The 15,454-nt window shown below is 37.3% G+C and overlaps 1 protein-coding gene across 1 annotated transcript in view; it reads left to right on the top strand.

The window, feature by feature from the left end:
• LOC127413108 (slit homolog 3 protein-like) overlaps positions 1 to 6,629 on the top strand; it is a 210,496-nt gene extending 203,867 nt beyond the window's left edge. The window contains exons 34-36 of the mRNA XM_051649976.1: positions 3,233 to 3,521; positions 3,715 to 3,920; positions 4,847 to 6,629. Coding sequence (XP_051505936.1) covers positions 3,233 to 3,521; positions 3,715 to 3,920; positions 4,847 to 5,088 — 737 coding nt within the window. The 3' untranslated portion in view covers positions 5,089 to 6,629. The remainder of the gene's footprint in view (positions 1 to 3,232; positions 3,522 to 3,714; positions 3,921 to 4,846) is intronic.
• The last annotated feature ends 8,825 nt before the right edge of the window (positions 6,630 to 15,454 follow it).

The raw sequence follows: 15,454 nt of genomic DNA, 5'->3' as shown, positions 1-15,454 counted from the left end.
ATGAAGAGCTAACAAATCTTATCAAAAAATCAAAAGCCACAACATGTATGTTAGATCCAATACCAACTAAGCTCTTAAAAGAAGTATTCCCAGTAATCTCAGAACCTCTTTTTAATATTATTAACTCCTCGCTATCCTTAGGACATGTACCAAGAAACTTTAAAATGGCAGTTATCAAACCGCTTATTAAGAAGCCACAGCTTGATCTTAGAGAATTGGCTAATTACAGACCGATTTCAAATCTACCATTTTTGTCGAAAATACTAGAAAAGGTAGTGTCCTCCCAACTATGTTCATTTCTACAGAGAAATGGAATATATCAAGAATTTCAGTAAGGATTTAGGCCCCTTCACAGTACAGAGACTGCACTTATCAGAGGTACAAATGACTTGCTCTTATCACCTGATCACGGCTGCATTTCTCTTCTAGCACTTTTAGATCTTAGTGCTGCCTTCGACACGCTATATCACGACATTCTCTTGAATAGGCTGGAGAATTATGTTGGCATTATTGGACTTGCATTAGCATGGTTTAGGTCCTATTTATCAGACCGCTACTACTTTGTATGTGTAAACGAGGAATTGTCAAATCAAACAAAAGTATGGAGTGCCACAGGGATCAGTTTTAGGACCTCTGCTTTTCTTCTTATACATGCTTCCCCTGGGAGATATTATCAGGAATCAGGGAATAAGTTTCCACTGTTATGCCGACGATACCCAACATTATATTTCTTCTAAACCCAATGAAAATTCACAATTCTCCAAATTAGCAGAGTGTATCAATGAAATCAAAGATTGGATGGCCAGAAATTTCCTTCTACTGAATTCTGAAAAAACAGGTAGTTTAGAGGAACTAATGATTGGACCAAAAACCTCTAAAAATATGCAGCTAAAATATTATATGACTCTCGATGGATGTACTGTTATGTCGTCTTCTACAGAGAAGAACTTAGTTGTTATATTTGATATCAATCTGTCCTTTGAAAATCAAATTTCCAATGTTTGTAGAACAGCATTTTTCCACCTGAGAAATATTGCTAAATTATGACACATTGACACTGTTGCCGATGCCGAAAAACTAATTCATGCGTTCATGACCTCAAGACTAGATTATTGTAATGCACTACTGGGAGGATGTCCAGCAAGTTCAATAAATAAACTTCAATTGGTTCAAAATGTAGCTGTCTGAGTGCTGACTAGAACCAAGAAATATGATCATATTAGCCCCATTCTATTGTCATTACATTGGCTACCTGTTAAATTTCATATTCATTTTAAAATTCTGTTAACTACATACAAAGCTTTGAATGGTCGAGCTCCACAGTACTTAAGTGACCTTTTGACATGCTATATTCCTTCACGTTCGTTACGATCACAAAATTCTGGCTTGTTAATAATTCCAAGAACATCAAAATCCACAAAAGGAGGTAGGTCCTTTTCATACTTGGCTCCTAAACTATGGAATAGTCTCCCTAATGGGATGCAAACACACTCACTCAGTTTAAGTCTAGACTAAAGACTCATCTATTTAGCCAGGCATACACCTAATTTATCCATCAACTCACAATTAGGCTGCTTTAGTTAGGTCTTCCGGAACCAGAAACATCCATCATGATCTACAACTCTGCATAAAATTGTATGGCATCTACACTAATAAATGTTTTTGTTTCCATGTCTCAACCTTGGGATTCATATCCCGAGGTTACCAGAACCAGCCAGATCCAGCTTCGTTCCTGCTTAGTGTCAAACTCCAACCAAACCTCACCGAAATGACCTGCAGGTTGAACTGCGAATCACCTCATTAATCTCTGCCTGCATCACCTTTGTCTACTGATGGAATACACTCTTGAAATGGAATACATAGACTATCATTTAATTGCCAACAAAAGCCTTCATCAGCCAACTAACAAAGGACAATGCATCTATGTGAACTTCTGCAGTTAATCCAGGATGGACTTCAAAGACATTAGTCATTAATCTTAGTTCAACAAATGTTTTTTTTTTTTTTTTTTTTTTTTTAAGAACAATGGACCTTAACGCTTAATTTACAAATTTTAAACCATGACTTGCACTGCACATAAATAACTAATATTGGCATTATATTCATGTTGTTTAGCCAGAGGGGAACTGGCCCCCACATTGAGCCTGGTTTCTCCCAAGGTTATTTTTCTCCATTAACCAACATCTTAAGTTTTGTGTTCCTTGTGACTTTATAGATATTACAGTTTCATTTTTTGTTAATGCATGATTTCCTGTAAAGCTGCTTTGAAATGATGTGTGTTGTGAAAAGCGCAATACAAATAAAGATGACTTGACATTTCTGCCTTTAAACCCTCAAAAAAAAAATTCCCATTCACTTCCATTGTAAGTGCCTTACTGTAACCTCATTCTTTGCTTTTTTTTTTTTTTTTTTTTTTGTTAAAGAAAAGGAGGGACAAGTCTAAATAAATTTTTGTGGTTATTACCAAGATTTTGCCACAAATGTTGTCAAATGAGCTTACCTTACATTGAACCCGGAATATTCCTTAAACTTATAGAGCATGGTGCTAGCAACACAACAGCTAGATTCCCAGGGAACAAACATACTGATAAAATGTAAACCTTACATGCTCTGTAATTGTCTTTAAATTAAAGCATCTAACAAACAAATAAACATATAAAATGTGAGAAAGCTTTTAATAAAATATATTTAGGTAACATTTTACAATAAAGTTCTATTCATTACTATTAGTTAATGTATTAGGTATCATGAACAAACAATGAACAGTATATTTTTATAGCATTTATTAATCTTAGTTAATGATAGTTAATAAAAATACAATTGTTCATTGTTGGTTTATAGTGAATTAATTCATGTTAACTAATACAACTTTTGATTTTAAAATGTATTACTATATGTTGAAACTAACATTAAACAAGATTAGTAAATGCTGTAAAAGTATTGTGCTTTGTTAGTTCATGTTAGCAAATGTTAATAAATGGAACCTTATTGTAAAGTGCTACCGAAATTTCGCTAATATTATTGGGTATAAATTTCTTTATGAAGAAGCTAAAATCCCTAACTGATTGTGTAAACTTTATAAACATATATTTTATGACTTGTAGGTGCATAGACTAGGTGTCTTAATAAAATGTGTTTAAATGAATGATGATTGCAAAGTAAAGACTGCACAATGATCATTATTCTTTCTCTACACTTTAATAAAATGCATTTGTATTTGTTTCTTTTTTAGGTGTGCCCTCTATAATTGGCACAGCAGGTCTGCGACCGGGACCAGATCGTCCATTCCAGTCCTTTAATGGCTGCATCAATAACGTACGGCTCAACGGGGAACTGCAGGACCTGGGCAGTGGACTAGCAGGGGTAGAGGGCATCCTCCCCGGCTGTCACTCCTGTAATGTTTGTGCTCAGGGGGCCTGCAGACAGAGAGGAGAAGCAGGCGTGACCTGTGAGTGTCCTACAGGCCACAGCGGCCCACTGTGTGAACAGATGAATTCTCCGAATCCCTGCCAGAGCAACAGGTACACAAGCACACACACACACAAACAGTTCTGCTGACACAAAAATATATACTACAATATATTCCATTCATTAAAACACCCATATATTTCACCCAGTTGCTTTAAATTGAACTGAAATACAGCAGAACTTTGTGTTTTAACTGTTATACCTGTACGTTTAAACACAAAGTAATAGTCTCTTTTTCCTTTGCAGGTGTTTGCATGGTGTGTGTGTACCAAAGGGCTCCTCCTACAGTTGTTCATGTGCTGAAGGATACTCAGGTCAATACTGTGACAGGCGAGAAGAGCCAGCTGCCTGCAGAGGGCAGCACTGTGTAAATGGAGAGTGCAGAGTGACAGAGAGTGGAGAACCGATGTGCCACTGCCAGCCTGGATATTCCGGGCTGACCTGTGAAACAGGTGAGACACAGCATAAAAATGTAATTTTAATAATATGTCAAGTCAACCTTTATTTATAGAGCACATATAAAAGCAACAGAAGTTGACCCAAAGGTCTTTACAGATCAAACAAATAAATAATAATGACAGAGTGATTCAAAAACAGATTGATTTAAAGTTAAATATAAAACACAATAAAATAAATAAAAACATTTAGATACAGCGTGATGTATTTATCGATTTCAAACTATTCAGTGATCTATTCAAAAGCAACAGAATAAAAATGCTGACCTCACATGGAAAGGGAGACTATTCCATAGATCAGGACCTATCACAGAAAAGGCACGGTTAATGATAATTATATAATAATAATATAAGGATTATTATTGCATATAACAACTGCATACTGTATAATAAATATTATTCATAATAATAACAGGTTTAATTATATACAATAATATGTAGGAAGAGAAAAGCACTGACCTAGATTTAACACCACATACAACATGAAATCAAAATTGAACCTTTTTTTATATAAATGTCCATGGTCTTGTACATAATTTATCAATTTATGTTATTCTAAAGTGTAACAACTTTCTCTACCTCTCAAATGACTATTTCTTTTGCTTACATTACCAAGGCCATGGGAATGATTAAAATGAATATTGACCACTAATATCACATTTCAGTTTTTATGAACCAATCAAATCCTGTTGAATAAAATCTGTCCCGCCATATATTATTTCCTGCTGAATATTCTGTTTTCACTGCAATACGTTGCACTACGAAAGTTAAATATGTTATGAATGCCATTTCATGTTATCTGTTACTTGACATGCATTCCAGAAGAGTAAACCAATAAGTCAACATCTGACCTGTGTGTTCTTACCTTTATTAATGTATTATATTGATGCTTTATCTGATGCCCCGTCCTTTGTTCCTCACAGAGCTGACGTGCCAAGGGGAGATGGTTCGAGAGCTACTGAAGCGTCATATGAGTCATAAAAGCTGCACCTCCACCAGTAAAATCCCACGGGTGGAGTGTCCTCACGCCTGCCACTCGGGCCTCTGCTGCGCCCCCACCAAGAGCCGGAGACGGAAGGTCAGTTTCAAGTGCTCCGATGGATCTTCCTTTTCCGAAGAAATGGAGACCACCTTGGAATGCGGCTGCACAAAGTGCCCATTGTAATAATACCCCCAATCCCAAACCACGAGAAGATGGAGCAGAAAAGAAAATATATTGTAAAATAAACAAAACACAAATAGAACTTATTTTTATTAAGGGATGTTTTTTTAAAGAAGAGACTGTTTTTATGATGTTGCTTGTACTGTATGTGTCATGAAAAGTAATTTTGTATTGTCGAACAAAAACCACACAGATTAACATTCCTGAAAATATATTAATTATATAAATATGTATAAATCTATATAAATGTACAACTTAACCTTAAGAATTAATTCGGTCTGTGTATTGCATGTCTATTGTGAAGTGCGAGAGCGGAGAGACACTTTGATGGAGGAGCGGGTGGGCGCAAGGCTTAAATGTGCCCATGTAGCTAATCAGGGGAGGAGAAACCTACTTCCTGTGCTCTGGTGGCAACAAAGGAACAGCTTCCTAACCCACCTGCCTTGTAATGGACCTCAGAGAGCTCACCTGCAGAATCCAAGGATGTGACCGTAATCCACAAAGCTTCCAATGGGATGCAGTTTTACTTTTGTGCTCTACGGATCACGTTGGGGTTTTTTTGTGGTTGTTATTTGCTTTTGCCCTTCACAAAGAGAAGCTGCTACTGGTTTAAAGGCTGCAACTCAGAGTTAGATTTGTTTTGCATGACTGCATGGAAAAGTGAAATGTGAACTTTAAACATGCTGTGGTCAGGTAGTAAAGCTATTGTAGGAACTATGATAGTTCATCTGCTGTCTACCTGTTTTACCTTGTACAGTTGCAAATTCCAAATGCATTTCCCATTGTTTTAGTGTCGGCAGGTGATACAGGTGACCACATCTCTAGTGCAAAGCACTTCATATTGACGTAATATTCCGTCATAACCGTCCTTTACTAAAATATTAAATGCAAATATATTACACCTATTACTACTGTATTGTTTCATATATACACTTTGTTTTGTTTGTTGGTTTTGTTGTTGTTAATTTTTTTAAAGGTAACACTTTACAGATATATGTAAAAGAGAGAGGTCTATAGACTTTCCAAAGTTAAATTAAGCAGTGTTAATGAATATTCAGGCTTATTCTGTCTCACCTCATTTCGCCGCATACTGTTAAATAAGGTACAAGCATGAGTAGGAATCCCCAGTGCAAGATGTTATGTTAGCACCTCTTATCAGACGATTGGTGGTTATGAGTGGCATTTTCTATTAATGTTTTGTAAAATATGAATTAGAGAGTGATGATTAACTTACAGTGAATGTTGAATTAAACTTGTAATGAAATACAGGATTGGATTTGTGTGTGTGTGTGTGTACATGTTTATGCTACATTGTGGGGACCAGATATCCCCACAAGGATAGTAAAACCTGAGGTCACCTACATCGTGGGGCCCAGCCAGCAGTCCACACGAGGGAAATGGCTTAGTAAACATACTAAACGAAAATTATTTTTTTGTTGTTTTTTGTTTTTTTTTTAATGTAAAAATGTTCCTGATCACGTGGACTGTATTTTACCCTCAAATTCCATGTAAAGGTAAACGTGTCCGAGGTCGAGGTGCACTTTTTTCCTGATTAAAAAAGTTTTACTCCCAATGAAATTAATTGTAACTAATTTTGAAACATATGTATAATATCATGAGCACTCACATGAGATGAAGACTGCAGTCATATCAATAACCTTATTAAGGCTGTTTTATTCTACATGGAGTGTGTCTCCTCATGGGGGTTGACATGTTTGAATCACATGACCATCCGAATACTTAAAGATCCTGTAATTGATTTTTTCATGGAAAGGTATGCAAAAAATTTTCCTACTCCCTGAAAGAAATTAATTGTTGTGAGATACCTCACCAGTCTCTGTGACAGCACTAGCCTCTGTAAACAGCACGCAAAAATGTGTCCACAGGCCGCGGTCTCTGATGCTTTCTGCCTGTCAGTCATTTTGCCTGTTCTCATAGTATTGTAGTTTCATCTTATTATTGAGGCTTAATGTCATGTTGCTCATAATAGTTGTCAGTTGAGGGCGCTATTTTGCTGCTGTTGTTTTTGTCAACCATTTTTTTGCTCGATGTCGGTGTCAACAAAGCTCATGGTATCTTTGGAGTGACAGTTTTGGAAGGAGGGGGCTTGGCTAATCCAACGGCTCAGCTGGTGGAAATTCCAGAACATCTCAAATCGATTACAGCACCTTTAATCTCAGTTACCGCCTTATTATTGGACTCTTTCACTTATGGATTAAAATTAATAATGGCTAACTGTGAATAGTGAATTTATACAATGGCACTGGTAACTGAAAACTATTGTGTTTGAATGATGCTGCATCCACGCCCCTAGGTGTCAGTGTAAATCCAAGATAACAATTTAAAAAAATTGCATCTTTAAGTAAATCATGACAGAAGTGAGTCTTTTGCTTGTCGTGATCTAGTCCTTTAATCGACTGTGGGAAGAGAACATACATTTAGTAGTTTGGTCCACTAGATGGAGGTATACACCACTTTGTTTTTAGTGTCAGTGTGTCTTGCAGAAATTGAGGGATCAGTGCCTGGATGCCATACATAATTTTGGTTAAGGCAAGAGTTTAGCCCTGGCTGATGAGGATACAAAGGAAGGCTTCGATTACAGCCATGTTCTTGGGCCACAATAGCTGATAGATTAGTTCCATACTGATGTTTTTTTATTTCTGTTTCTATGCATTAAGTGAACTGATTTGTTTTTATCGTGACACGTCAGCTACAAAACCTGTGTGACCTGTTGTCTTTGAATAACTTGATCCACATCTTTTCTCTCAATGCTAATGAAAATGTATAAACTGCTTTTTAAAAAGTCACTATGTGTAGAGCTCCGGGAAATCAGTTTACGTGAAGGTCAGGATGACCTAGAAGTTCTATTATCTCTCTTAGTTAATCCACAGGAAAAGAGAGATTTTAATAGCATTCAGATTAAATGGCAAGCATTCCAGATTACCCCGAACAATGTGGCAGTAATACCCAGCTGCACTGAGGGCTTGCTGCGTGATACGTTCACTTGTTTATTGTAGGGGCTAATCTTTCCATAAGTCTAGTCCCTGTGAGAATCTGTGTTTACAAAAGGACAGATCTGTGCCTCTTTCATGCCATTCAAATCCTTTCAAGTGCACAGTCATTATGTTCAGTAGCTTGCCTCTTAACCCTGGTTCCCTCACATGCTGCTCTTCCTCCTGTGAATGGAGATGGAGAGGTAAAACTGCCGGGGCATGACACATTATTGAGGCAATATAATTCTCACAATTCCTGTGCATTAGCCACACATGGCTGATAAGTCAGGAAGGGCTTCATAGTCAGAAGAAGGGAGGAAATTGCCGCAGAGTTCAAACACAGATCTAGGAAATGAATGGAAATACTTTTAAAGATGCGGCAAGAAAAAAAATCCAGGCTGGTTTACGTACATCCTGAAATTCTTAGCCATTTTTTTTACCGGATATTTACTTGACATTGTTTAAATTCCAAATCACTGCCATACTTTTTTACTTTTCAGAGGTGATATTTGTCATTGTTTCATTAGATGAGGCTATCTTGACAATATTGGATATGATAGTGAAATATGGCATTGGCAGAGAGCATGACATTGTGTGAAAGAAAGTTCCCACCACACAGCTAGTTATAATCAGGCTGAGATAGCAGACAGATGGTGCCCAACTGGCAGGGCAGCTACCCGCCAGAATGTTTTGCAATATGTCAAACAGAACATATCTGAGACAATATAGTTTTGCACCAATTTCTGACTTTGTTTCTTGCAGACAAGACATTAGGTGCTAGTCAGTTGTAATATTTTTAAAATCATAATTTCTTAACTTTTTAGAATTATGCTTTTTGGTATGTGTTAAATAAGGCTTTTTTCAAATTCCATTTAGGGACATAGATGCTCTATGTCCCTACACTTTGTCCACTCTGGGTCTGGTTAACTTTTTGGCTTTGTGCAACATGGAGAATTTAGCCATAGATTATAAAAACAGGTTTAGAGGATGTTGAATCAAGTCGAACTGAATAATGTCCTAATGTAAAACAACAACAGAACCAGGACAGAACGTTTGTGGATCAAACAGCATGTGCAAAGCCACTGGAGACGTTTTGTATTTGAATTTTTTTTTTTTTTTTTTTGGAGGACTGTGACACTAGAGATGGCAGAGTCTTTCCTGGCATGAGGGCCGGACTGACTGCTGCTCTTCTCTCAGATCACTGACAGCTATGCGCTTTCCAGTCCGATAATTCCCTCCAGCATGGGACTGGAAACCAAATAAGCTTGGTTAATACGTTCATAACATTACGTTCATGGTTTTCAAGGTAGAGGGGATGTCATGCAACCTGTCCATGTTGGTATCTGTGTAATTTGGCTAGCTTTTACCAAGTGACAGATGAAATTTTAGCAGCATACCATAGAATTTGATTGGACGAACAGCCTTTCAGGTTAACAACAAAAGCTATGAGAAGTGTTTTTATTTGATTTATTTTGCTATCCTAACAGAATTATTTGGTTAGTTGCATTTTATTATTTGGATTTAGCATTGTTTTTCCCTACTGTCTGTAACCCTATTAGGACAGACCTGTGTCCCATTTTTGGGTCATGACCTATCAGTTAAGAACCATGATCCAGACAATTTAGAAATAGTTTAGACTGAAAAAAAAGAAAAAAAAAAAAAAGAAAATTGTAGTTATTTAGTTTTGTTGTGTCGTGTTGCGCAGCTAACTTGCAGTGTAAACTGAGTTACTTATTTGCCCTGATGGACATGAACATGGAAAGTGGGCCTCAAAGTTTTCATATTGAAACACCCAAGTGAGACGAAGCTGTCCCAGCAGGGTTAAGCTCACCTGCCTGCAGAGAGTTTGCTGTTAAGACCTCTAATCATGTACCCACAGACAACCATCTGCCCATTTCTGCTCTTCAGTCAACAACCCACCCGCTATCTGTCAATCTCACAGTCCAGCACACAACATCTGAGCATCTCTGTGCAACGCAAGCTTAATTTTCCTTGAGATTTGGGTCTGGGAAGAGGCAACGTCCTTGACTGTAAAGTAAACATGTTGGCAGAGAGTACTTTTCAACAATCCAATTGTGCTGAACGACAGCCCTTTGTTCTGGAGCAATTCATCATTCATTCACAGCTCCCTGTCAGAGATGAAACACTTGAGTTGGTGTTCAAAGGCAGCGAGAGGTCATGGGGAGAACACTTTGTTTAAGGAGGAAATCCCACAGGGATATAATAGACAATTTAAGCATGTGGTCTATGGGGTCTTTTGATGCCATTGTAAATCTCCAGTCCTTCTCACAACCTGTTATGAACTATGGGAAAAGCACCAGCAAGTTTAGGCAATTTCTGTCTAAAATCCTTTTTGGGGGCAGATGAGTGATTTCAGCTCTTTTGATACAAACAGGAAGGGTTATTTAAACACAAACCTTCTGTTTCAATGCATGCCGGTCACAAAATCATTGTCGCTACACATTCCTTTAAACCCATTCACAGCAGTAAACAGAGGGAGATTGATTTTGTTCAGATATGATGTACAGAATGAATTAGTATTTTTAATAGTTTAATAATTCACTCACAGATATATGGGTCACTCTCAGGAAATGATGTCATTTGTGTGCTTTGACTGCCCTCATTATGTACTACTGATATTATACTGAAATATAAATTAGGAACACTATGGTCCTAATAAAGTGCCCTGCTTAGTCTTCTGCTTTTGTAGCCCATCCGCCTCAAGGTTCGATGTGTTGTGCATTCTGAGATGTTATTCTGCTCACTACAATTGTACAGAGTGATTATCTGAGTTACCGTAGCGTTTCTGTCAGCTCGAACCAGTTTGGCCATTCTCCATTGACCTCTCTCAACAACCAAGGCGTTTCCAACTTGGAAATCATGAAAATCCCAGGAGATCAGCAGTTACAGAAATACTCAAACCAGCCCATCTGGCACCAACAATCACATTTTGTCCCTATTCTGATGGATGATGTGAACATTAACTGAAGCTCCTGGCCCGTATCTGCATGATTTTTCATTGCACTGCTGTCACACGATTGGCTGATTAGATAATCGCATGAATAAGTAGGTGTACAGGTGTTCCTAATAAAGTGCTCTGTGAGTGTATATTAATTAAAAGTTCAATGCAAGTTAAGCTCAATCAGCAGAATGTGTAGCATAATTTTGAGTACCAAAAAAATAATTCAACTCATCCCTCCTTTTCTTAAAAAAAGAAATAATAATCATTTTTTTAAATGAGGTTACAGGGAGTGAATGGGGCCAATATTTGGAGGGTTTAAAAGGCACAAAACATGTTTTAAAAGAGAAATATCATGAGTTATTATATATATATATATATATATATATATATATATATATATATATATATATATATATATATATATATAAATATCAAATCAAAATCAAATTATACATTTTACATTCCAAACATATTGTGACAGGGTTTAAATAATGTAGCGCTTTATGGATATGCTAAGGGTTAATACTGATAAATAACTACTAACTGTAAAAGAGAGAAAGACATCATCTAATCTGCCCACAACAAGCTCATCCTCTCTTTTGAAACCCTTTGCACATATTTATTGCTTGACCTACATATTTTGGCATATAAAACTATGGTTATGTATAGCACAAATCAGATGAGCCTTTAAAATCTTTGAACAAATATAGTAGCTCATTCATTCAACACCAAGCAGATCTATCCATCAACAGATTCGGTGCTCATACATCATCACAACACCTGTATAAGCCAGTGTGGAGTATGTGTCCGCCCTGTATTGTACATATTCCCAAAAGGCTGATGATATTGTATTCCCAACAGGCTGATGATATTAACAGTCCTAATACCAGGTTACTATTTGCTGAAAGAAATATAACTTCCTCATCTTTCACTACATCTCTTAATTGTATAATTGTTGGTGATAGATGTGCAGAAAACATCCGCTTCATTAAAAATATTCTACTTCTTTTGAAGGTCACTCGCATGAAAACTTTAACACCGTAAAGTGCTTCAATCCATGTCACACGACTCAGGAGTTTAGGTCCTTGATTATGTCTTAATGACAACTGCAGGGTGGAGATCTAGGTCATTCACATCAATATTTCCACAGTTCATCACTCATGGGCGTCAGCAGGCAATTCTAGAGGGTTTTATGACTTTTTACCATAATTGAAGATTATGGGATCGGGATTGCTCCCAAGATCCTTCCCGATCATACCTCCCCATTTCCTCTTTCTCTTTATAGGGTCAACTTCCTTTTCTGTGTTTTCATTCATCACACATTAGTTTGCGTAGTCAAAAAAATATATATATATATATTTGAGGAATGTATTCAGGATCATAATTTGGAACAAATCCTAAAGGATCCTAAGAGAATCAAATAAGATTCTACTTCATAAATTAGTTCTTACAGATTGTTTAATTCTTAGAGCCTTGTTGGACATGTTGTAATCCTTATCATAACCCTGTTTGTATTGTATTGGAAATATGTCCTGAATGAGTTTCTTACAAATTTTGTGACCTTCTACAGGACCACTGTATCCTATTGGTAACCTAATAATGCTTTTAGGAGCTACTGTGTTTGTACTGCTAGTTGTTGTTTTGTGTTCAGTTGGAATCCTGGAAAATTCCATCAGGATCCTTAGGGATTCATTTCGAATTAGGATTGAATTCCAATATGATTTTTTAAACAGGGTTTTCCCACTGATGAATGGTTCCTAGTGCCTTATTGAAAGGATTTTACTTTGGTCTTTAGTCTTGGGCATGTTGTACAGATCAGTCTAAGAACATATTTATTCAGCTTAAAAAATTATTCTATTTCACATTGCATTTGTTTTGAAAATTACAGTGTCTCTCATTTTCTCTAACGAATAAAGGGCAACCCTTTCTTCAACCCTTCCTGACCTTTTGCTGACATTTTCATCTAGACTGAGCCGTGGGGTGCTGGCTGTCAGTAGTAAGAGGAAATCTGATGTCGTGTGGAAGTATGGCAACAGGTATGACCCTTCCTCATGGACACAATGCCCTCTCTTTGTGTGTGACCTCTAGACTCATGCCCCCTTCACTGATTATCCATTACCCTTCATACCCTTTCTGATTGATTCCCTAATCCCTTCAGCTGGCTATCAGCCCTCCATCCAGCTGCTCTCACAGGCCAAGACAAGAGGTTGTCATGGCTAATTTTAGATTAAATGAAGGAATATATTCTCAGTGAAGAGAAGAATTGCTCACACACTTCCTTGATTATCACTTTTTACTTGCAGCTAAATTTTTAGCCTCAGATTTCTTTCTACAAACCACATCAAGTCCAAATGTACATGTTAGTACACTCTAAAAAATGTTTTGTTAGGTTTACAAATATTTAAATAACTTGTTTGAATAATGTCATGCTAGTAATGAATGAAGGTATTTCCAGGTTTTAAATATGTGCTCCAGAGTGTTGTCCAGTAAGGCTTTTAGGGTTGCAATTCATCATAGTTTCTGTGATTGACTTTACTATACCAAAAGTTATCTGATATAACCGCAAAACAACTTGGCAATTTGAAAACATGAGACACATTTTTGGTTCTTAGGTCCAGTCACGTCACCACCACAGGGCTCTGCTCAGTTTGTTGGCCTGCTCCCACTTTTTTACTCAGACAGAGGAGACCTGTTTAATCAGCTCTCAAACTAATTTACTGTATGACAGCTCATCAAGTGCTCTTAAGAAAAAACATGCATTATGAATTATAAACAACATATTGTTTTTATTAAGTAATATTGATAAATGAGTTCATTTCCACATTACATGATATTAAAGCTTGTTTAACAAACACCTGCAGAAACAGGTGTATAAAACATTATAATCTCTTTTGATAACCGTACACCTGCAGCATTGTTTATCAGTTGGGTTGCTAGGAGACATCTCTAATGAGAGTCAAACCCCTGCTAAGCTAACAGGAGCGTTGCAGTTCCGAATATCGGGGAAAGGAATGCATTTATGGTTGGAGATATCAAGTAGCAGTATCCCACATCCAACTTGAAACGGGATAGAAATGTATTGCAAGCAACATTTAAATCGCAAATATTATTAGATATATTTTTCCAGGTATTATAGACCTCCTTGGTAGATTCATATGAAAAATTATGATTTTTGATGTTCATTTCACAAAACAGTCATGCTGCAGTTAAAATTAGGCTTGCTTGAGCAATAAGTGTTGTTTCAAATTCTGGCTTTCGTGCATGGACGTGTTTTTAAAATGCCCGTTGGTATTATTAGTTGACTGCCACGTAATGTATGATAGGCATACGGCGTCTTATTCATTGTGAAACAGTGTTTTCTTAATGGCATGAATCGCACTGAAGGCCTAGACTTAAAATTCACGGCCCGCGGCTGTGTGCAGGAGGGTAATTTGTTTTCTGTGCTTGTTGAGGGTACATTCATTCCTGATTTGTGCCGTTGAAAATATTGTTTTGGGCTTAGAGATCAGAGAAGAAGTCATACTGGATCTCCAAATGACAAGTAACCATGTGATCTGAGTGAGTTGAGTAAGTTGCTAGCTAAAATGCATAAGGTGCGTCCCAAACTGCACACTTCTGCACTATTTTACCTCATTTTGACGTTTAAGAAGTGCGAGTAGTATGTTTACACTGAAAATGCAACAAAAAGAAGTGTACTACGAGTACCTGGACAATGCACTTCAACCGTCTAAACATATTCCCTTGAAGATGTTGGACACTTCATGCACTTAGCACTCGCTGCTTCCTGTACGTAGTTGAAGGGCGGAGCTGCCTGGTGAATGTAGCAACTAGCGAAATTTCAGTTAAGACAGCAGTTTACAATTGTAAGTTGAATAATTTACCATCACCCCACGCTGTGTGAATGTACATTGTTTGAGATACAAGTGTTGAACTTAAGTTGGCTAATGTGCTAATGCTAGCAGCAACACATCACATGCGTTTGAAACATCACTTCCGTCAGCTGTTAAACGGCGAATGCTTCCGTTTATGGTTCCATTTGAGACGATACTACACTTTGAAAATTAATTCACCACATGGCTGAGTGCATAGTGTCTACTTTAAGTGCATAGTGTATAGTGTGTCATTTGCTAGCCTACACAGCAATAGATATATACAAATTATTTGTTTGGGGAAATTAAAATTTGTAACTAAGTATTTTGATCAACGCCTTTTTTTTTTGGGGGGGGGGGGGATTTTTCCCCTTTTTCACCCATTTTGGAATGCCCAATTCCCAGTCTGCTTTTAAATCCTCGTGGTCGCGTAGTGATTTGCCTCAATCCAGGTGGCGGAGGATGAATCCCAGTTGCCTCCGCGTCTGAGACCATCAACCCGCGCATCTTATAATGTGGCTTGTTGAGCACGCTGCCACAGAGAC

Source organism: Myxocyprinus asiaticus, chromosome 22, assembly GCF_019703515.2.
Source record: "Myxocyprinus asiaticus isolate MX2 ecotype Aquarium Trade chromosome 22, UBuf_Myxa_2, whole genome shotgun sequence".
NCBI classification, from domain to species: domain Eukaryota; kingdom Metazoa; phylum Chordata; class Actinopteri; order Cypriniformes; family Catostomidae; genus Myxocyprinus; species Myxocyprinus asiaticus.
This window is presented reverse-complemented; position numbering and strand designations above follow the sequence as displayed.